Source organism: Gymnodraco acuticeps, unplaced genomic scaffold (genome assembly GCF_902827175.1).
Source record: "Gymnodraco acuticeps unplaced genomic scaffold, fGymAcu1.1, whole genome shotgun sequence".
Lineage (NCBI taxonomy): Eukaryota > Metazoa > Chordata > Actinopteri > Perciformes > Bathydraconidae > Gymnodraco > Gymnodraco acuticeps.
The window spans coordinates 74,069-96,661 of NW_022990647.1; the positions used below are offsets into that span (position 1 = coordinate 74,069).

The following is a 22,593-nucleotide window of genomic DNA, read 5'->3' on the forward strand; positions in this document are numbered from 1 at the left end:
GTTCACATCATACGAGATCTTTATCATGTGTTTTACAATTAGAGTTTTTGTTTGTTTGCGTACGTTTCTTACTGTTTCTGAATACATGTATAAGGGAAGAGGTAGTTTCAAACAATGATATTCTATTTCATTCTAATGCGGAGCATCCTTTGAAGAAAAATAAAACATGATAGTTCTCAGCTGCCCAGTAATTATCCACATTACATTTAGACACTGTAAACCCCCTTGATCATAGCGTAAATACTATAAAGACAAACCAAGGCCTGCCCTCCTCTTATTCTATATGAATTTAACCATTTTCTTCTTAATTTTAAATGTTTTGAGAACAATTCTAATTAAGGGAGGCATGGGAATATTTTGAACTAAATAAAGTCATTTTGGTATTATATTTATTTATAATTCTCCCAATTATAAATAATGGTAGTGAAATCCATCTATCAATTAACACATTTATTTCCATCATTAAAGGTTAATAATTAGCCTCAACAACATTTTGTAAACTAGACATTATCTGTACTCCTAAATATTAATTAAATTGATTTACCTCATCAATTGGGATCCTTCTTTCCTGCTTCTTTAATAATAAAATAGAGGATTTAGTAATGGTAACCTTGTAACCTGAAACATCACCAAACGTGGTTATGAGCTGGGACAGGGCCAGAGTTGTTTCCTTTAATTTGGATATGAATACAATCATGTCATCAGCATACAGGGAAATCTGTGTTACATCTGGCCTACTGTTATTCCACTAAATTGATGAGATGCAATTTTACTCTTTTTTGTATTTAAAATCATTGCACGCCGTTAACACAGCAGCACATTAAGCATCCATATTTGCAGTTTTTTAAAGGATGTTAACAATGTCAGTTCACGGCATCCCTGAAGCTGAATTCTAAATCTGATATTCTCAGCTGTGAGAGCCATCTGGGCAGGCGAGAATCTTGAAATAAGTACATGGGTACTAATTAGTTTGTCTATCCATCTATCTATATCTATTTTGAAAGTAACATTGTTTTATCATAAACTATCATTTTGATTACTGAGTAAACCATATTAATCAGGAGATGAATGATTTCATGCTGTCACTTTGATTCAGGTTCCAAGGTCTGTTTGCAGTGAGAGCTGTTTGCTTGGGATGCGTCGGGCTTTTGTTAAAGGGAAAATGCCTATCTGCTGTTTTGATTGCGTCGCCTGTGCTGACGGGGAGTTCAGCAACAGTACAAGTGAGACAGCAGGATTTCTAGCCTTTACGCTAGCACTCACCGTGTTTCTATTGGGCAAAATCACTCCAAGCACTTTACTTATCTATCTAAAGATGTGTGTGCTGTACAGCCTGAACATGTTGTGACAAATGCCTTCCCGAGTACAAGTCCAATGAAGAGAGGAATAACTGTGATTTGAAAGCTATTGAATTCCTCACCTTCAGGGAATGAATGTGTATACTGTTCGTCTCCTTTTCTGTGCCTGCCTGGCGATGACTATAGCCCTGTTATTTTTCCACTACAGAAAGACCCCGATTGTAAGGGCTAACAACTCTGAGCTTCCTGCTGCTCTTCTCCCTGACTCTGTGTTTCCTGTGTTCTCTGACCTTCATCGGCTACTATGCTGTATATTTGCACCCAAATCTTTTATTATTTTACTGAAACCTGAACTGAACACAATAAAACTGAATAAAATTAAATACAAATCAAATTAGTCTTTTCGTTTTTTGTATTTCATGGTTTGTGGTTTGGCTTGAATTTTGCAGTGACAGATTCATACTATTCATTACAAACATATTAGCTAAACCAAAACATTAAGATGATTCCATGTTGTTCTGTCTTTCCAATGACTGACATCCGTCTCCTTTTGACTGCTATAGCCTTAGTGGCCTCTTGGGGCAGGCTAGTGTGTTCCCAGTTGAAATATTCGTGAGGGATTTCCATTCAGCCATTTTTAGGGATGCACGATATTGGTTTTTTGAAACCGATACCGATAACTTCCTGCTTCTCAAGACCGATACCCGATAATAATATAATATATATATTAAATGTACCTGTAGTTTTTGCACACCTGGTGGTAAAAAAAAGACTAGTAGTGAGCAAATGACATGAGCATTACTACTATGAACAAAACAAAGCCAAGAGCAGTTTTGACTCATTTCTATGATGAAGTTAGAGATCGTTTTAGCCCTGGGGTCGTCTCTGGCAAACTTCTTGCCTTTTTCAAAAGCCTCGTCGATAGGTAAAAGCCCCGGTGCCTTTGCAGCTGGCTTTGGATTCTCCGCTAGTTTAGCAGCGCAGGCGTCTTCGTACGCTTTTAACACACCATCGTAGCGATGGCGATGTTGCAGGTGACTAATCAGGTTGGAAGTATTATAGCTCGTTGCCTTTTTCCCTCCTCGTGGAACTTCTGCATTGCATTTGTTAATACAAATAGCAAGCGAACTATCTAACTCTGAAACTTTGAAATAGTCCCATACTACCGGCGACATGTTTGTTTACTGTCCTGGCTTCACGGCCGCACACCATTTACGTCACAGCCAGGCATGAGTTAGAGAGCGCTGGATTTGTGCAAAACTCCCCTCTTCCTAAACCACTAATACCTCAGTACTCGCAAAACGGGAGGAGCCGAGTGAAAAACAAGCGCCCCTCATCCCAATCCACCCACACCGCAGTATTTTTTTCTTTTTTTTTACCCAAAAAATATATTGTATATTATCGGGGCTATTAATACTGTTATCGGGTTTATCGGGATGACGTCATCATTCCTAATATCGGACCGATAATTATCGGCCCGATAATTATGCCCCGTGCACCACTAGCCATTTTGTTTTGCGAGCCACATAAAGGGTGTTTCTCAATGCAGAGTACTTGCTTGGTAGCACATGTATGCCGAGTACGCTTGCTTGGTAGCACATGTCTTCCGAGTCACTTGCTTCAGAAGCGAGGCAAGAATACTCCTGGCATTCGGAAAACGAAGAGTGGAACAGGCTAGGGCTGCTCAATTAATCGTAGTTTAATCACGATTATGATTATGGCTTGCAACGATTACGAAAACAACGTAATCAAAATAAAACCTAAAAAGTATTATTATTACTTTTTTTTTTTTTGGTTTTTCAGTTGAATTATACTTAAAGTTCAGGGTAATCAACTGTTAAAAACATACTGTTCAAATTTTTTTTCTCCAATAAATAGATGTTTTCAAAGTCAATGAATAATCGCATTTAATAATCGCAAATGGGGCGAAGCCTGCGAGCTAGTTCAGGCAGTCAACTCGAGCACCAATGATACATTAAAACGTGACGCACCGTCCCTCTTACGGAGCGTCCACACTACAGCTTCAAAAAAAGCTTGGAGCTGGGCGTGTATGAAGCTTGGGGATTTTATTCAAGCAACGTGACCAACAACCAATCACATGAATCTCCCGCCCCCGATATACAAAACAAAAAACCCCGGGGATTTTATGCGAGCAATATATATATAAACTCCCCAAACAGGCGAAAACCTACCAGTTTCACCCACTGTCTCTGCCACCTCCCTCCATGCCTGGTTGCTCCGGTTTGTATCCCGGTAGGTGAAGAGGGTCTGGTCATACAAAACCGGGTGATTTGCTATGGCGATAATTAGTTTCTCCTCCATCTTTTTTTGAAATATAGAAATGAACAGCGGGATATCTCTCCCAGCTTAGACGCGGTTTGATTGGCTACGGCTTGATCTGTCAGATTTTCCGAAACGGGATTTGATTGGCTGGCGCTGGCTACTCCGGCGTCTCCGGCGGAGACGGACCGCTATGCTACCCACAATTCAGTTTGGCGAAAAAAAGCGGCAACGTGACGTCACCCCATTCAAAGTGAATGGGCAGATTGAAGCTGTCGACGCTGTAGTGTGGACGGGCCGTTACGGAGCGTTCACACTACAAGCTTCAAAAAAAGCTTGGAGCTGGGCGTGTCTGAAGCTTGGGGATTTTATTCGAGCAACGCGACCAGCAACAACCAATCACATGAATCTCCCGCCCCGACATACAAAGCAAAAAACCCCGGGGATTTTATGCGAGCAGTATATATAAACTCCCCAAACAGGCGAAAACCTACCAGTTTCACCCACTGTCTCTGCCACCTCCCTCCATGACTGGTTCTTCCGGTTTGTATCCCGGTATGTGAAGAGGGTCTGGTCATACAAAACCGGGTGATTTACTATGGCGATAATTAGTTCTCATTCATAACACTCCGTTCGATGTCTCACTATGGGATGCGCCTCATCGCGGAGCAAACAGAAGCATCAATCTCATTACACCAATCCTGATTGGCTGGTGATCTTGACGTCAGAGTCAGGGAATCACCCCCTATAAGTAGCTTGCGCCACGACGCATGCATCATTCAAACACCTCTTCTCGCTTCAGAGCACATCTCTATAGTAGCCGGACAAGCTTAACGGTCCACAGACTGAACCCAAATATAACCATTTCGGTCGACGGGCACTCGCCGGCTACTCCTTCTGCTTCGCAAGAAGACGGTAATACTAACGCCAGTTAGTATTAAAATCGACCTCGCCGTTCTTTCCCCGGAAAGTAAGGTAAGGTTTTGATTTTTCTCAAGCTAGCTACGCACCCGTTGCTAGCTAGCTTCCCCTTACTACCGACACCACGGTAGCGAGGACGCTTTTCTTTTTCTCTCTCACGGAGGAGAAAAGGATTAGAAGTATATTGACACACCAGTCAATATTCTTTGAGAACAAAGGACCCACAGCGTCCCCTTTTTCTCCGGATTAAGGACGGGTTGGTAACACTTTCTCTCTCAACGACGTACCTGTTACGAGCGGGTCCTCTCCACGCCACGAGGCGAACAAGATGGACGCCTCTCCCCCTCACACCAGAGGAGTCAGGGACTCGAAGGCTCGGTCATGCGGCTGCGGGTTGAAGATAGCAGGCACAGACTCACACCAGGTCTGCCCGTCCTGCCTCGGGCTGAAACACGCCCAGGAGGCTATCGACAACCCCGGCTCGTGCGGGCATTGCGCCCTTTTCACCCGAAAGAGCCTCCACCGACGGCTAGCACACCAAGCTAGCTTGTTGGAACAGGACTCCCTCATGTCCACTGATTCGCCGTTTGGCAATCAAGACACGAGGGCGTCTGCTGCAGAGACTGAGCCCCTCACTATGTCGGTTTGGGGCTCACTAACAGCGGCAGCTGCGGAACCGGGATCCCACGCCGTGTCAGGCCGGGACCCGGTGGCGGCAAGAGACGCGGGAACGGAGCCCCACGCCTCACCAGGCGGGAACTCCCGGCGAGACCTCACCATGGTCTCACCCGCGGGGAATGTCCTGGAATTAGACTACATGGGGGACAAAGAGGACACCTCTGAGTCCCTCCTGTCTGATTCGGATGAGCAAGAAGAATATATCTTCATGTCATCGGCTCAAACGGCAAAGCCGGGAGCGATGGCTGCTCTCCCGGGCGATAGCACACCAGCTTCGCCCTGTCTGAGCAGGGACCTGCAGGCCGCGTGTCAGCGCGCTGCGTCCAGGCTAGACATCCCGTGGCCCGAAAGGGCCAAGGAGACCGCCAGGTCCCGTTACGAGGGGAAACATTCTCCCCAAGCAACGAGGACAAGGAGGCAACTCCTCCCGGTCTTCCCGGAGATGTTGGATGAGGTGTCGGTCTCGTGGAGGGACCGACCCTTTACCAACAAGGCCCCAATCCAGGGTGCCTCCTCCCTAGACTGCGACGGTATGGAGAGGCTCGGCCTGCTCCGCATAACGCCGATGGAACTGCTGGTGGCAACCCACCTCCTACCGAGGATGGGCCCGTCACCAAGCAGGAACCCAACGCTGCCAGCGAAGGTGGACCGTTTCCAGTCAACCATGACGGAACGGTCCTACAGAGCCGCAGCGTTGTCCGCCAGGGCTCTGAACGTTTCCTCACTGCTAACCGCATACCAAGCGGAGCTCTGTGAGGATATGTCGAGTAATCCTGGACCGGCCGTTCTGGACGAGTTGGCCGCGGTCACAGACATTTGTCTCCGTGTCCAACGCTGCGCCGTCCAGGCCACGGGCAAAACAATGGGGATCATGGTGGTGCAGGAAAGAGCTAGATGGCTCAACCTCACCAATCTCCCAGACCGGGAAAAGGAGGATGTGTTTGACATGCCCATCGTTCCCGAGGGGATTTTCGGCTCCGCTCTTGCCTCCATGCAAATCAGATGCAAGTCGAAAAAGAAGGAGGACGAGGCCCTCCACCTCTGCCTCCCTCGAAGGCCCCAGCCGCTGCCTTCGCAGCGGCAGCCCTTCGTCCAAGCTGCGAACCCTGCTCGGTTAAAAATACCGAAAGCGCAGAGGTCGCAGTCCGCCCCGAGTCCCCAGCCCAGGCAGGGGACGAGGGCGAGCTGGCCTAGAAAATCTCCGGTTCCGGCTGCAGCCCAGGCGCAGCCAACCCAGAATTTCGGCCAGCAGTCGAGGAAGAAGAAGCGAGCGGCGCGACAGCCCCTCCTTCTCCCCTCTGTGACGGAGCTGGAAGTCTACGGTTCCCCAGCTCTAAATGTGTTCCCGCCGCCTCGAGAGATGCCTCAACACCATCCTCAAGTCCGCATAAACACATGTCACACACTTATTGATTTTTCTGTCACAAATCATTTTCCGCTGACGCATCCAGGCTTCGAGCCAAGGGCGCAGCTCAGAAAAATGAAAAGAAAAACAATAAACAGTCCGTCAACTGTTCCCCTTCTGAGAGCAGCTACGGCCTCTCTCAAAGGGCGGACAATTGACGGGTCTGTGAAGGCACCACCGTCACGCGCATGCGCAGTGCCGGCCGGGGCTGTAAAGGCACCACCGTCACGCGCATGCGCAGTGCCGACTGGGGTCGTGAAGACACCACCGTCACGCGCATGCGCAGTGCCGGCTGGAGCTGTAAAGGCACCACCGTCACGCGCATGCGCAGTGCCGGCTGGAGCCGTAAGGGCACCACCGCCACACGCATGCGCTGTGTCGGTGGGGATTGTCGAAATGGGGCACCACAGTGCTCAGACACTGGAGGGCCCCATAACACAACAAATAGAGACTCAGAGGGGAAGAGATGTGACATCTCAGCTGGCTCTAAGGAGCATACAGCGGGAGATGCTCACGACATCTGCTTGGGTTTCTCAAAACGGTTACACGGAGCTACAGACTCCAAGTCACCGTCACCCCCCCTCGCCTATCTGTATTCACAAGCCCGGGGGGAGTCAACCCATATTCTGGAGAGAGAGATTCTCTCTCTCCTAGAAAGGAGGGTTTTATCTATAATGCCCGCCGAGCAGAGTCAGATTACGCAGACAAATGTCCTCGTAAAGCACCTGCTCAACATGGGTCTCATAATAAAACCAAACCCCGCGCGCCACGGCGTGCGGAGAGTATTGGTTATTATGAAATGCGTAGTGGTACTACGCCACTGGCCGCACCTCACTTTTCTAGTACGGGGCGCGCCTACGGGTGCCGTCCTTTCACAGAAGGTGGCCACCACGGAGGCATGTCTGACAGGCTGATAGGGTATTTACGAAGGTCGCCCGGTGAGGGGTCTCTGGAGCAGAGACCTCCAGCGGGCGCACGTAAATCACCCGGAGCTTTTAGCGGTGTTCCCCACCCTAAAACGCTCTCTGCCTTCTCTCAGAGGACACCATGTCCTCGTGAGGACAGACAACACGACCACAGTATCGTGTATGAACCGCCAAGGGAGGTTGCGTTGTCTCCAGTCACACACACTGGCACACAAACGTATCCCTTGGAGCGGCAGACGTCTCCTCTCTCTGAGAGTGACGCATGTACCAGGAGTGATGAACCTCGGGACAGAACTACTGTCCAGAGGTGCACCACTCTATGTAGACTGGACTCCACATCCAAGGATCGTGAGTCCGCTGTGGGTGCGTTACGGCAGAGCCGCGTTAAATCTGTTCGCATAAAGAGAAAATGCTCAATGACAGCTGTTCTCTTTAATGCACGATTTAAAACGCACCGTTAGGCGTGGACGCACTCGTACACGATTGACCTCCGGGTCTTCTGTACGCGTTCCCACCCCTGGCTCTGATACCCCCAACTCTGGCCAGAGTGAAGGAGCAACGCCACACACTTATCCTGATGGCTCCGCCTTAGCCCGCAACGTACGGGCTGGCGGAGATATATCGGCTGTTGTGCGGGCAGCCATGGCAGCCCCCTCTACGCAGGGACAGATTGTCTCAGGCGGGGGGGGCGATCCTTCATCCACGCCCAGAGCGCGGGGCACTATGGGTCTGACCCGTGAGTGGTACAATCTGAATACAGTGGGACTCCCTCAGAAGGTGATAAACACTATTCAGAGTGCGAGAGCTTCCTCCACCAGGTCTCTTTATGACTGTAAGTGGAGGGTGTTTGAGGAGTGGTGCCTTCAAGAAGGACACATCTCCTTTCAATGTCCTGTCGGGGTGATTTTATCATTTCTACAGGACTTGATCGATAAACACAGAGCTTTCTCCACGATCAAGGTGTACCTGGCTGCTATTGCTGCATGCCATGTGGGCTTTGAGGGTAAGACGGCTAGCCAACATCCTTTGGTCTGCCGTTTTATGAAGGGAGCTCGCAGGCTCCTCCCTGTCTCCAGGTCACTGGTGCCCTTATGGGACTTGGCAGTGGTTTTAAATGGGCTCAGAATGACCCCATTTGAACCCCTGGAAGGAGCTGACATGAAACATCTGTCAATCAAGACAGTGCTGTTACTGGCCCTGGCATCTGCCAAACGGGTCAGTGATATTCATGCGCTGTCTGTACATCCTTCATGCACTCAGTTCGCCCCAGGGCAAACGAGAGTGTTGTTGAAGCCCAACCCTGCCTTTACACCAAAGGTGATTGGTTCGTGTACCCCAATTGACATTGAGGCATTTCCTCCGCCGCTGGTTTCCTCCGGGGAACAGCGGCAGGATCTGTTGTGTCCAGTCCGTGCTTTACGCACATATATGGACAGATCAAAGGAGCTTCGTCTTAATGACCAACTCTTTGTGTCCTGGGCTAACCCTCACAAGGGCAAGCCTGTTACTAAGCAACGGCTCTCCCACTGGATTGTGGAAGCAATTGCTTTGGCCTATACGAGTCAGAGTTTGCAAGCACCTTCGGGTCTGCGGGCTCACTCGACTCGGGGCCTGGCTACATCCTGGGCTTTGTTCAAGGGTGTTTCCATCCAAGACATCTGTGCAGTGGCGAGCTGGTCCTCGCCGCTCACTTTTGTCCGCTTTTACAGGCTAGACGTCTCCGCTCCAAGCGTGGCCCGAGCAGTGCTGGGCACCTTGCTGTTTGGTTGGTGATTTTCGAGATAAGCTCGTCTGGCAATACGGGAGCTACAATTTCCCATAGTGAGACATCGAACGGAGTGTTATGAATGAGAACTATAGGTTACTTACGTAACCCCAGTTCTCAGAGTAACATGAAGTGAGATGTCTCACCAGACGGCCCTCCTTGCTATGGTGAAGCGAGAAGAGGTGCTAATTTTGAATGATGCATGCGTCGTGGCGCAAGCTACTTATAGGGGGTGATTCCCTGACGCTGAGGTCAAGATCACCAGCCAATCAGGATTGGCGTAATGAGATTGATGCTTCTGTTTGCTCCGCGATGAGGCGCATCCCATAGTGAGACATCTCACTTCATGTTACTCTGAGAACTGGGGTTACGTAAGTAACCTATAGTTTCTCCTCCATCTTTTTTTGAAATATAGAAATCAACGGCGGGATATCTCTCCCAGCTTAGACGCGGTTTGATTGGCTAGCGCTTGAGCTGTCAGATTTTCAGAAACGGGATTTGATTGGCTGGCGCTGGCTACTCCGGCGTCGCCGGCGGAGACGGACCGCTATGCTACCCACAATTCAGTTCGGCAAAAAGCGAGGCAACGTGACGTCACCCCATTCAAAGTGAATGGGCAGACGCGTTGAAACTGTTTTTGAAGCTGTCGACGCTGTAGTGTGGACGCAGCGTTACAACCAACCAAACACATTCTCCTAAACATGCCGCTCTATTTAAACTGCCAGGTCTTCCTGCTGCTGTGTCCACTTGCTGCGTTCATGTTCATGTTGCTGCTGCTTGCCTGCTTATTCACATCGCTGCTGCTCTACAAAGTCCTACATGATATTTTCAAGTTACCTGCTGGTGCTGTCCTTCACACATGTGTCTCGCTATCTCCGACTCTGGAAGCGAATCATCATCCACGGGGGAAGAAGCCTGCCTCATATCCGAAACATAGTCTAGCTCAGAGCATGGCTCAGACGCCGCTGGAACGAGCCGCAGCTCCCGGAACGACTGGCCGGGTGTCCCGTCCGTCCTCAACCACGAGTAGCCTTTTTCCTTCCGGCCGAGAGAAAGGCCCGAGTTGTACGCCACCACCGGTAACAAACCCTCTCATCACAGAGCGTTAATTAACAGGCTCAATGTCTCGCGGCCAATTGAACACCAAAAAAGGCAGGAGCAAGCTGACTCCGGCATTCCTAAACTACCTGACATCCTGTCTTCCCTTTTCGAAGTTAAATCAGCGCTTGAAACCTTTAATTCCAGGGAATCGATAGATTGGAACAAAACCCGTTTTCCGCTGCCTGCAAATGTAAACAAACCGGGTCACTCCTCCTCAACCCATGCTTCTACTTCCCTGTTTATCCTCCGCTTACCGCTGACGTCACACCCCCGAGGACTCTGGGAAATGTAGTCCCTGCTCCAACCACTGGCTCTCGCTTCCTGAACCATGAAGCAGCAATTCCTGACTTAGGAATCACATATTAGCAGGTATATCATACATTTCTGCATGAGGCAATGTTTTATTATGGAAATATTTCGTCTGCAGTAATTCATATTGTGAGGCAATTATACAGAAGTAGTTATACTACTATGAATTAAATAATAATAAATCAAAAATAATTAATATATCTGTTATGTGGTTCTGAATAATGAAGAATAGCTCGATACTATTTGTCCATCATCTTAGACTTCGCTCATTACAGTGGCTCTCTCTTCTATGAATACCATGAATTCTTCTCTGCCAAAGCGGCCATGTACATTCAATCACCTACCAAGGAGAGAGTTTTCCCCAGAGGATTCAAGCCTTCTATATATGCTATAATTCTGGATGTGTGTACCTATCTTAATTGTAATTTACACACGTGTGTAGTTTGTACAGAGATGGCCACCCATGCTGGTGTGCCTCGGGAGGCTTCACGCTGCAAAATCGACTCCAGTGATGTGCCAGCTCTACAAAGCTTTATCACCCTAACAGATGTTTGTCAATTACCTTATCACCAGGCTAAATCAAGGTTCCCTAGCAGGTTTGCTGGCTCCCGAAGGGACCTATGTCTGTTAAAACCTGCACTGAAGACTGAGTTGCGCTGAAGGAACCAGGATTATTAGATGTGCCGCTATTAAAGAGTTTAGAATCATGATAGGCGCCCAAGCGCAACGAGGAAATATTTCTTGCAAAGTATTTTTATTGATCTGTTAGCTCCTCATGATTCTTCCGTCAAGAGTATTAATAGCCTAACTCCTGAAGAGCTTTCCGGTTTCTAAGCTTCTGTAGATGAAGCCGAAAGACGATTAAGTCAATAGGGGTATGTGCATTGCTAGGGAAAGCAGATATCACAGAGACCTTCTGTGGCATACATATGTGACGTTAATAGCGTTTAAGGTTTTACACTCAGTAACTTTGGTTGCTGTAGTAGCCGGCGTTTGTCACCTCGCCAGGTTTTTCGAAACATTCAAATTGATACTTCTGGTCAAGGAACTTGAAAAATCATTGCTAACACTAACACTGTTTTATTTGTTCTTTATCTTCCATGCTGAACGTCCTGCATCATTGCCCTCTGACACATGGGTCGGCACCCATGTTGATTCGATGGCTGCAAACCCCTGACGAGATCAAAGTTCGCCTCCAGGCTGCGTGATCTCTGCCAAGCTGCGGCCTCCCCCCAGATCGCTATTCCCATCACTGTTTAAGATGTGCGCAGCCACAACCGCAGCGCCCTATCTGCTTACCTCAACCCAGGAGTCCTGGGCTGTCGGTCATCTTCTGCATGCCAGTGCTATGTCATGCTTCACAAGAATGAGACCCTTTCAGCACAACAACCATGAGCTCTTGCACAACTTGGCGAATGCGTAATATTCAAATATGTATACCCGTAGAATTATGCGATTGCATATCAGGTGGTTGCTGGTTTAGATGGTATATCAATTAGCTCAAGTGTTTCCCCCTCATAGCTGCTGTGCACTTGGGAAAAGCTCATTGTTGCTGCTTCCAGACCTAGACATAGAAGTCTCAACAGGTAGTATATTCCCCTCAAAGCCGCTGTGCTCGGAGGGGGATTGGCACTGGTCTCTCCCAGGCCTACACATAGCAGTCACTAGGTAGTGTATTCCCCTCAAAGCCGCGGTGCTTAAGGGGGATGGCTTCTCGGGCTGTTCCCGGGCCTTCACATAGCAGTCACTAGGTAGTATATTCCCCTCAAAGCCGCAGTGCTAAAGGGGGATGGCTTTTCGGGCTGTTCCTGGGCCTTCACATAGCAGTCACTAGGTAGTATATTCCCCTCAAAGCCACGGTGCTTAGGGGGAATGGCCACGTGGCTGTTTTGCCAGGCCCTCTACTTATCAGACTAATATCACCAGCGTCAGGCTCTCAGTTCTCGCAGTTTTGGGGGATAGGTATGTGTGCTGTCCCCGGTATATGTAGTGTGCATATATCTAAACAGCCAGATAAACTCCCTCCGTACACCAAGACTCTGAAGACGTGAATCCTTTGCCTACAGGTTTAATGATATAAGGAAGGTGTGAAACTAAAAATAAACGAGACAAAATATAATCAATTCTATGATCATTTCTACACTGAACAAAAATATAAACGCAACACTTTTGTTTTTGCTCCCATTTTTCATGAGATGAACTCAAAGATCTAAAACATTTTTATATACACAAAATAACCATTTCTCTCAAATATTGTTCACAAATCTGAAAAAATCTGTGATAGTGAGCACTTCTCCTTTGCCGAGATAATCCATCCCACCTCACAGGTGTGGCATATCAAGATGCTGATTAGACAGCATGATTATTGCACAGGTGTGCCTTAGAATGGCCACAATAAAAGGCCACTCTGAAACGTGCATTTTTGCTTTATTGGGGGGGTCCGAAAACCAGGCAATATCTCGTGTGAGGGGTAGGGGTAGGGTTAGGGTTAGAGTAATGTTGTGAATCGAGTAGCCCATGGTGGTGGTGGGGTTATGGTATGGGCAGGCGTATGTAATGGACGACGAACACAGGCCACTCGATTCACAACATTACCCTAATCCTACCCCTAACCCTACCCCTCACACCAGATACTGCCTGGTTTTCGGACCCCCCCAATAAAGCAAAAATGCACGTTTCAGAGTGGCCTTTTTTGTGGCCATTCTAAGGCACACCTGTGCAATAATCATGCTGTCTAATCAGCATCTTGATATGCCACACCTGTGAGGTGGGATGGATTATCTCGGCAAAGGAGAAGTGCTCACTATCACAGATTTTTTTCAGATTTTTGAACAATATGAGAGAAATGGTTATTTTGTGTATATAGAAAATGTTTTAGATCTTTGAGTATATCTCATAAAAAATGGGAGCAAAAACAAAAGTGTTGCGTTTATATTTTTGTTCAGTGTACATACACAAATATGCACAATGTATATAAATCAACACGGCTTTAACATGAATTGAATTGCCTTGTTATATTTACTGTAAGCTTTTTAATATATTTATTATAATTCTAGAACTTAAACAGTTATAAATGGCATCATATTTTAAACATACAGTATAATCAGCCATTTGTACATTTATTCATTTAACTCTCCTTGCATTAGCCTTGTACAATATTGAGACAACTCGGAAGATCTCCAGCATTAAACACCACAGAATACAATATTTTCTAAAAATAATCATCTGTAATTGTTAATAACACAAACATAAACAATACTTACATACAATGCGATCAAAGGCATTAAGACGTATGTAGATGTAGCTGGATTTCTAACAAACAATAACACATTGCTCACAGAGCCATGCTTTGCCTATTTCCTCTCTAATGATCACCTGACACACCCATCTGATGATGTCATCCTGATTCTTAAAGGGACCACGACTAGGCACACAAAGAATAGCCCAGAAAATGCAAACAAGAGTAAACTTAGCTGTAACAGAACACTCCCCGTCTGGTGTGATACACGTCACCCAAATCTAGAACACTTCCATTACCTAGCCATCTGGGGGGAGAAGAGGCACCATCTCTGCAACAGGCCTAAGAAAGAGCGAAGTCCCTCCTGGTTCGATGACCTTCACCTCGACCTGATGCAACTTCCCGTTTTTGTTAGGAAAAGTCTGTGTTGTCAGTCGAAGAGGCCATTCATATCTTGGTACTTGATTTGACTGCCACTTCTTGCATGCTTGAATGATGATATCTGCAGCCTGATTGGATTCCTCAACAGTGAATTCTGCCTCGCAGCAATGCCAGCCCTTACGATAACTGTTCTTTTTTGGGGTTGCCTTGAACACACATGCGATGTGCAAGAGGCGAGTAACGGAAGGAGTGAGTGACTCCCATAAAGAGGACTTGGTAGATCGCTGAGATCCAAGCTGCTTGTGAGCTGTTGCAGTGCTCAAAGTAGACACTTGAAGCCGGATATCTGGGTCTGGACTCGGATCCACAAGATCATAGGTGCTCTCAGAGATACTTGGCTTTGGCTTGGACAGAAACTTGGGTCCAGTCAGCCAGTTAGTGTCTTTTTAAATGACCTGCATGATCTGTGGGGTTCTGATCTGTCGGCACAAAAGGCAAATGGTCCAGATTGGGCACAGTACTTCCAAGGTGGTCAGCATCACAGGAGGTTTTCCCATCTGAATCCTGAGTGACTTGGAGAATAGGACACTCTAGTTATGTGGTTTTCGTGTAGAAGCTGTTGATCGTCAATGGTTTGACGCTTTCTAGACAAACATTGCCTACAATGACCCACCCCAGTTCTAACTTTTGAGCATAAGGCTGGTTGTGTGAGCCATTCATCTGTTTGCGAACCTTATGAACTCTGATAACGTCCTGACCCAGGAGAAGCATGATAGGGGCTTGTGGGTCAATGTCTGGGATGAGGTGCGCCACTGACTTGAGGTGTGCATGATTGAGAGCCACATCAGGGGTTGGGATATCATTTCTGTTGTTAGGAATGTCATTGCATTCTATGAGGCTGGGTAATGGGATGTGGACAGTTCCATCCAGAGACTCAACTTCATAGCCACTGGCTCTTCTTCCTGCTGATTCCTTCACTCCAGCACATGTTCTCAATGTGTAAGGAGCACTCGGACTTTGGTCACTGAACATTTCAAAGAACTGTGAACGAACTAATGATCTGTTGCTCTGTTCGTCCAAAATTGCATACAGTTGAATTGCTTTGTCTTTGTGGCCTGATGGATATACATTTACAAGACATATTTTGGAGCAGGATCTACCTGCCAGATCTCCGCCACAGACGTTTGTGCATTTGGTGGTGACATGAGGAGGAGGTGAAGTGTTCTCCTCCTCCCCGCCATGCTCTGGAGCAGGGACCACCTCCTCCATCCAGGGTGCGGGTCCAGGGTGAAGTGCTGTATGGTGTCTTTCACTTTTGCATTCAAAACATTGAATTTTCATTTTACAGTTCTTCGCGAAATGTGATGACGAAGAACAGCATCTGAAGCACACATTATTCTCTTTTAGGAATGCCTTACGCTCATCAATGGGCTTTGCTCGGAATGTACGACATTTGCGGAGTGGATGTGGCTTTTCATGTATCGGACACATTTTATCAAAGTCCTCAGATCTCGTTGGGGGCTCACCGGTTTCAGTAACGACTCCGGGGAGGATCTCTGTTTTGTGGACAGAGACCTCCCGATATTTGTTTGGTTTCCAACCTGTCTTATCATTCTGTTTAGCTGTGTCTGTGTGGGAGGCGAAGTTGAAGCTCGGATCATTCCTCATGATAGCCTCCTGGCTGACAAAGTTCACGAAGAAGTCAAAAGGTGGATAGTGGACAAGATTTTGCCGCTTGTAGGATGCACCGACTGATGCCCACTTTTCCTGCAGACCGAATGGAAGCTTCTGAACTATTGGGTTGACGCCTCTGGCTGTGTCGAGGAAGGAGAAACCAGGAAAGTCTCCTTCTGCTTTGGCAGATTGAAGTTCCATTAATAGATCACTTAACTTTGTCAGTTTGGAATAATCTTGATTTGTTATTTTAGGAAAGGTGTCAATGCGTTTGAACAGAGCGTCTTCAATGACTTCTGGTGAGCCATATGTTCGCTCGAGTCTGTCCCATATCATTGCTAATCCTGCTTCAGGGTGATTTATGTGTATTGCTCTTATCTGTTCGACATGTTGTCTTGCCTCGTTACCTAGCCACCTGTGCAGAAGATCCATCTCCTCACTTGGTGTCAGGTTTAAACCCCGGGTTGCGGTCTGGAAAGACCGTTTCCATGCTCTGTAATTCTGAGGTTTTTCATTGAATTGAAGCAAACCTGTAGCCACAAGCTTGTGCCGTGCAAAATATCTCACAAAGTCATTCAGGTTTGAGTCGTCGTGATTGTAATTTGGAGATATGGGATGGGGCGATGAGGAAGGATTACCACTGTGGTTTTGAGGCCTGTAATACTGTCCAGGAGTACAGCGGTTGTTCTCAAACCTAACATTGCGTGACCCATGAGCATACTCGTCTCTGTTGATGCAAGGCTGCAGTGAGGTAAGATGAGGTGATTGGGATCCAGGATTGGTTTGATGGAGAATGAAAGGTTTGGCTTCTGGTTTGAGCTGTGAATGTGAAATGCTGTTGCCAGGACTTGGCTTTGTATTTGCTGGTACATAATGATCACTTAGTTGAGGTTTAGCCTCCGTTATTTTGGCTTGGTCAACAACATATTGCTGTGTGCGTAATGCTGCTTCCAATGATACAGAGCTTAAACATTGTTTACTCCTTTCTTTCTCAATGTCTAAATCCTCAGCAGCTTCGAATACTTCTGCTTCAGCTATAGCTGCAGCTGTCTCTTTCTGTATGTTGAGCATTTCCATAGATGCTTCCAATTTAGCTTTATCCAGCCTTATATTAATTTCCTCTTCGGCGTAGGAAAGACGTGCTTTAGCTGCTTCTGCTCTCGCTCGTGCCCTGACTGCAGCGGACCCAGTTGATGATGCTCTTGATCGTAGTTGGGAGCCTGAATGACGGGAGCGCGTGTTTAGCGAAGAAGCCTTTTCTGTCATGGCACCGTTTGATAGTGTACCTCTCTTTAGACACTGTTTTGACGGTCATCCAGTGGCTGTATGTGAAGATGCTGTCATTGTCTGCCAGCTTACACTGCGTTGTCCTGCCCTCTAGAATGCCGTATTTTCACTGTGCTGTCCCCGGTATATGTAGTGTGTATATATCTTAACAGCCAGATAAACTCCCTCCGTACACCAAGACTCTGAAGACGTGAATCCTTTGCCCACAGGTTTAATGATATAAGGAAGGCGTGACACTAAAAATAAACAAGACAAAATATAATCAATTCTATGATAATTTCTACATACACAAATATGCACAATGTATATAAATCAACACAGCTTTAACATTAATTGAATTGCCTTGTTATATTTACTGTAAGCTTTTTAATGTAGTTATTGTAATTCTAGAACTTAAACAGTTATAAATGGCATCATATTTTAAACATACAGTATAATCAGCCATTTGTACATTTATTCATGTAACTCTCCTTGCATTAGCCTTGTACAATATTGAGACAACTCGGAAGATCTCCAGCATTAAACACCACAGAATACAATATTTTCTAAAAATAATCATCTGTAATTGTTAATAACACAAACATAAACAATACTTACATACAATGCGATCAAAGGCATTAAGACGTATGTAGATGTAGCTGGATTTCTAACAAACAATAACACATTGCTCACAGAGCCATGCTTTGCCTATTTCCTCTCTAATGATCACCTGACACACCCATCTGATGATGTCATCCTGATTCTTAAAGGGACCACGACTAGGCACAATAGGCACACAAAGAATAGCCCAGAAAATGCAAACAAGAGTACATTTAGCTGTAACAGAACAGTATGTAATCTCCATGCCGTGTTGGGGGAGAGTTATCTAATCTCCACGAGTGTTGGGGGATAGTTATCTAATCATCACTCAATGTTCTTTGTAAATCTGTGGAGTGATGAGGCCCGAGCCTAGACGCCAAACTCAAACTGTATTCTGCTACAATAAACATATTTTCTTTAAAAGGGTAACTGTCAATCATCTGTCAATCAGCAAGACTAGTTTCTGAAGTGCAGTGAAAAACAAAAATAATCTTTTGAGACTGTGCTCGCATTGGCTGCTGATGTTTCTCATGTGGTAAAGACAAACTATAAAGGTCAGCTTCCAGGTCAGAAGTGCTTTAGTGAAGGGGAGGGTGGTTCATGATGGGTTGGATCACTATCATCTTATTCACTCTGCTGGCAAGGACAATGTCGGAAAACCAAACATGCAATTTCATTGGGCAGAAAGGGTTTATGGAGTTTTCAAAAGAAGGTGATCTTATTATAGGAGGAGTATTTTCTATAACCAGTACTCGTAAACTGAATGATAATGGCTACCAGGCTTTGCCAAATGAATACTGCACAGGGTAAGTGCTTCAAATATAATCTATAAAAATGGAATGCAATTTAGGAAAATCGTAAGATTAACAGTATGTTTGTGTCTGGTGTGTTTCAGCTTTAATAAATTCTTTATTAGTAAAGTTCCAATACTTCACATTATGTTTTCAGGTGGAATACCAGGGAATTGAAATTCGCCAGAACAGTAATCTTCACTGTGGAAGAGATAAATAGAGATACTAAGCTTCTTCCTGGAGTTAGTCTGGGTTATAGGCTGTTCAATGGCTGTGGGAGTGAAAACCTGGTACACGTAGCTGCAGAAGCTGTAAATGGAGACGACTCAAAAGGCTGCAGAAGTCACATCCAGGCTCTCTTAGGCCATTCATCTTCTGGAGTGAGTGAAGGCATAAACAGCATACTAAGCCCACTATCCATTCCACAGGTGAGTAGATACAACTGTAGTGTCCAATTTGTTGCTTTATATATATATTTCCATCTTTAAAATATTTGTATTCTTATTTGCTGTATTTTGCATGTTGTTGTTGTTGTTGTTTTTGCTTTGAAGGTCAGCCATCTTTCAACCTGTGCTTGTTTGAGTGACAGAAGACGGTACCCCTCGTTCTTCAGAACTGTGCCAAGTGACCACTTCCAAATCATCGGTATTGTGCAGCTCATGAAATATTTCGACTGGCGTTGGTTTGGGATTATTTACGCTAACTCTTTGTACTCAGAACAAGGAACCGCTCATCTCATTAGGGAAGCAAAAAAAGAGGGGATATGTGTTGAATACACATTACCTTACTCATGGAGATTAAATGGAAGGCAGATGTCTCCTTTTGTAAAGACAATAAGGGAATCCTCGTCAAATGTGGTCCTGTTGTTTATGTCTTTGTCTCTTACCAAATCGTTACTGTCAAGAATTGAAAAACATAACATAACTGGAAAGCAGTGGCTAGGTAGTGAGTCTTGGATCACACAAGTAGACCTAGCTTCTGTCAAGAGAAATAACATTTTGCAGGGGGCAATGGGCTTTGCCCTGCCTCAGTCATCTATACCAGGTCTTGCTGAATTCTTGCTCAACTTTAAACCTGCAGATGAACCAGAAAGTGCTGTAGTTAAAGCAATGTGGGAGATGTTTTTTGACTGCACCTTCTCATCATCAAATATCTCTACTATGTGCACTGGCACAGAGGATCTCAGGACTGTCTCCAATGACTACACAGACGTGACACAATTCAGGGCTGAGAATAACGTGTACAAAGCTGTGTACTTGGTGGCATATGCCCTTCATGCACTGTTGCAATGTAAAAATGGCTCAAATCCCACCACAGGAAAGCCCTGTGTAAACAAGAATGAAGTTGAGCCTAAGCTTGTAAGTTCGGTTTTTATTTGAATATAACTTATTTGTTTATTATTGAGTGATTCTTGGTGTTTACGGTAAATGCAAAAAATACATAAATATCATATTATACATTAAGGTATTAGTGTACCATTCGAATGTTAAGTCTATGATTGCTAAATTGATCATTGTTCCTCTATAGGTGTTGGAACACATTAAGTACGTGAACTTCACAACAGAGAATGGAGCGAAGGTTTTCTTTGATGAAAATGGAGAATCAGTTGCTCAGTATGAATTAGTTAACTGGCAGATGAAAGAAGACGGCTCTGTGGATATTGTAAATATCGGTCAATATGATACCGCTTTTCCAGAGGGGGAAAAGTTCAAAGTAAAAAAGAACACCGAAATTGTTTGGGGAGGAAACAAGAATAAGGTAACATCAACAGAGTGTCAGTCCCCACATACTGTATATGCAAACTGTGAGATAGATAGAAAGTCTTTACTTGATAGAAAACTAATTGATAAGTCAGATTTGTTTGATGATTAAAAACACAGTATTGCAGACATTACATATGTCGTAACCCACACAAGATAACGGACAAAAGTTCTTATAATCATAAGTTAAAATTGAAATGTAATGTACAAAGTACTTTAAAAAAGCTAATTTAATTGTGTTCCTTATACTTTATAAGAACTTAATGAACTATATGTCCATGATATGCAAAAACATTTTGTTTCATTTGTGGGTTTTACATGCCGGACTTTACTTTTTCAGGTCGTAAGGTCTGTCTGCAGAGAACCATGCCCACCAGGGACTCGTAAGGTCATGAATAAGTTGAAGCCTGTGTGTTGCTTTGACTGCTTTGAGTGCCCTGACGGAACAATAAGTAATGAGACAAGTGAGTAAATAACTTCAAATTGAATATTTTCATGTGTTTTTAGTGGGATATATGAAAGAGCAACAATACATTTATATTTTTTGATATAATATAATATTTGTACATTTTATTGTTTGAGTATTTATTATTTTAGTGTAATGATTGTATTTCTCTTTCACAGATTCCCCTGATTGTTTGATCTGTCCACCTGAGTTTTGGCCAAATGAAAATAAAGACAAGTGTCTTCCGAAATTGACTGAATACCTGTCTTACAAAGAAATCATGGGAGCACTTTTAACTGGATTTGGCTGTGTTGGCGTTTTTCTATCTCTTCTGACATCAGTCATATTTTTGACTCACAAAGAGACTCCTATTGTGAGGGCCAACAACTCTGAGCTGAGCTTCCTGCTGCTCTTCTCCTTGACTCTGTGTTTCCTGTGTTCTCTGACCTTCATCGGCCAGCCCTCAGAGTGGTCCTGCATGCTGCGACACACAGCATTCGGCATCACCTTTGTCCTCTCTATCTCTTGTCTTATGGGGAAAACAATAGTGGTTCTAATGGCCTTCAGGGCTACACTTCCAGGCAGTAATATGATGAAGTGGTTTGGGCCTGCCCAGCAGAGACTCAGTGTTCTGAGTTTTACTCTAATACAGGTTATAATTTGCATACTTTGGTTGGCAATCAATCCTCCATTTCCCTTTAAAAATATGAACCATTATAAGGATAAGATTATTCTTGAGTGTGCCCTGGGATCACCTGTAGGGTTCTGGGCTGTATTAGGATACATAGGGCTCTTAGCTGTGTTATGTTTTCTGCTTGCTTTCTTGGCTAGAAAGCTGCCTGATAATTTTAATGAAGCTAAATTTATCACATTCAGCATGTTGATATTCTGTGCGGTCTGGATCACCTTTATCCCAGCTTATGTCAGCTCTCCTGGTAAGTTCGCTGTGGCTGTGGAGATATTTGCTATTCTGGCCTCCAGTTATGGGCTACTATTCTGTATATTTGCACCCAAATGTTTTATTATTGTACTCAAACCTGAACTGAACACAAAAAAACATCTGATGGGGAAAACTGAATCCAATTAAATACAAATAAAATAAGTATTTGATTTGTGGTTTGGCTTGAATTCTGCAGTGACACTATTCGTTACAAACATGATAGCTAAAACAAAACATTATATTTTAGATTATTCCATGTAGGGAATCCTACCTATCTGGTGCTACAGTACTGACATTAAAGACATTTAGAATAATTTGTATTTCATATTAATAAATCAGTTAAAAGTTTAAACCATCCATGACTTTCTGTATTTTCATTTCAACTTTATTTATATTTTACAAAAACATGTACACATGTGTTTTATAACCTCTCCTACACTGTTTGTTATGTAGTAGCCCCAAATATATTAAAGCTATTGAAATAAAACATCTTAACCTCACTTTATTCAGGAATATTACTTTGCAGACCATTTTCCAGTGGCGGCCGGCCCATAGGGGTGCGAAGGGCGCCGCCCACCTCTTCCCACATTCTACATTGTCTTAAAAAAATACTTACATTTGTATACATTTTTTTTTTTAATTAACAAGGTCCATATTATATAGTTGGTTTCAGTCAAATTTATAATCTACGATAAAATATAGATTACGATTGTTTTACGATGTCGAAAGTTACTGATAAATCACGTGTTGCCTGCTTGTGGCGCAGAAAGTGTTGCATGCGCCCAGGGCCGTCCCTGGCCAACTGGAGGCCCCAC

At 45.0% G+C, this 22,593-nt stretch overlaps 1 protein-coding gene across 1 annotated transcript; it reads left to right on the top strand.

The window, feature by feature from the left end:
* Positions 1-18,490: 18,490 nt before the first annotated feature.
* Positions 18,491-21,925, top strand: LOC117554829 (extracellular calcium-sensing receptor-like). The gene is made up of 6 exons (XM_034229375.1): positions 18,491-18,648; positions 18,791-19,061; positions 19,185-19,991; positions 20,161-20,391; positions 20,734-20,857; positions 21,018-21,925. Exons 1-6 carry the CDS (start codon positions 18,491-18,493, stop codon positions 21,923-21,925), a joined length of 2,499 nt encoding a protein of 832 aa, XP_034085266.1.
* The last annotated feature ends 668 nt before the right edge of the window (positions 21,926-22,593 follow it).

Excerpts from the sequence above, each read along its gene's own strand:
- LOC117554829 (XM_034229375.1), top strand. The coding sequence starts at position 18,491 with ATGTCGGAAAACCAAACATGCAATTTCATTGGGCAGAAAGGGTTTATG. Across the intron at positions 19,062-19,184 it reads GCCCACTATCCATTCCACAG|GTCAGCCATCTTTCAACCTG; the intron begins GTGAGTAGATAC and ends TTTGCTTTGAAG. Across the intron at positions 20,392-20,733 it reads GGGGAGGAAACAAGAATAAG|GTCGTAAGGTCTGTCTGCAG; the intron begins GTAACATCAACA and ends TTACTTTTTCAG.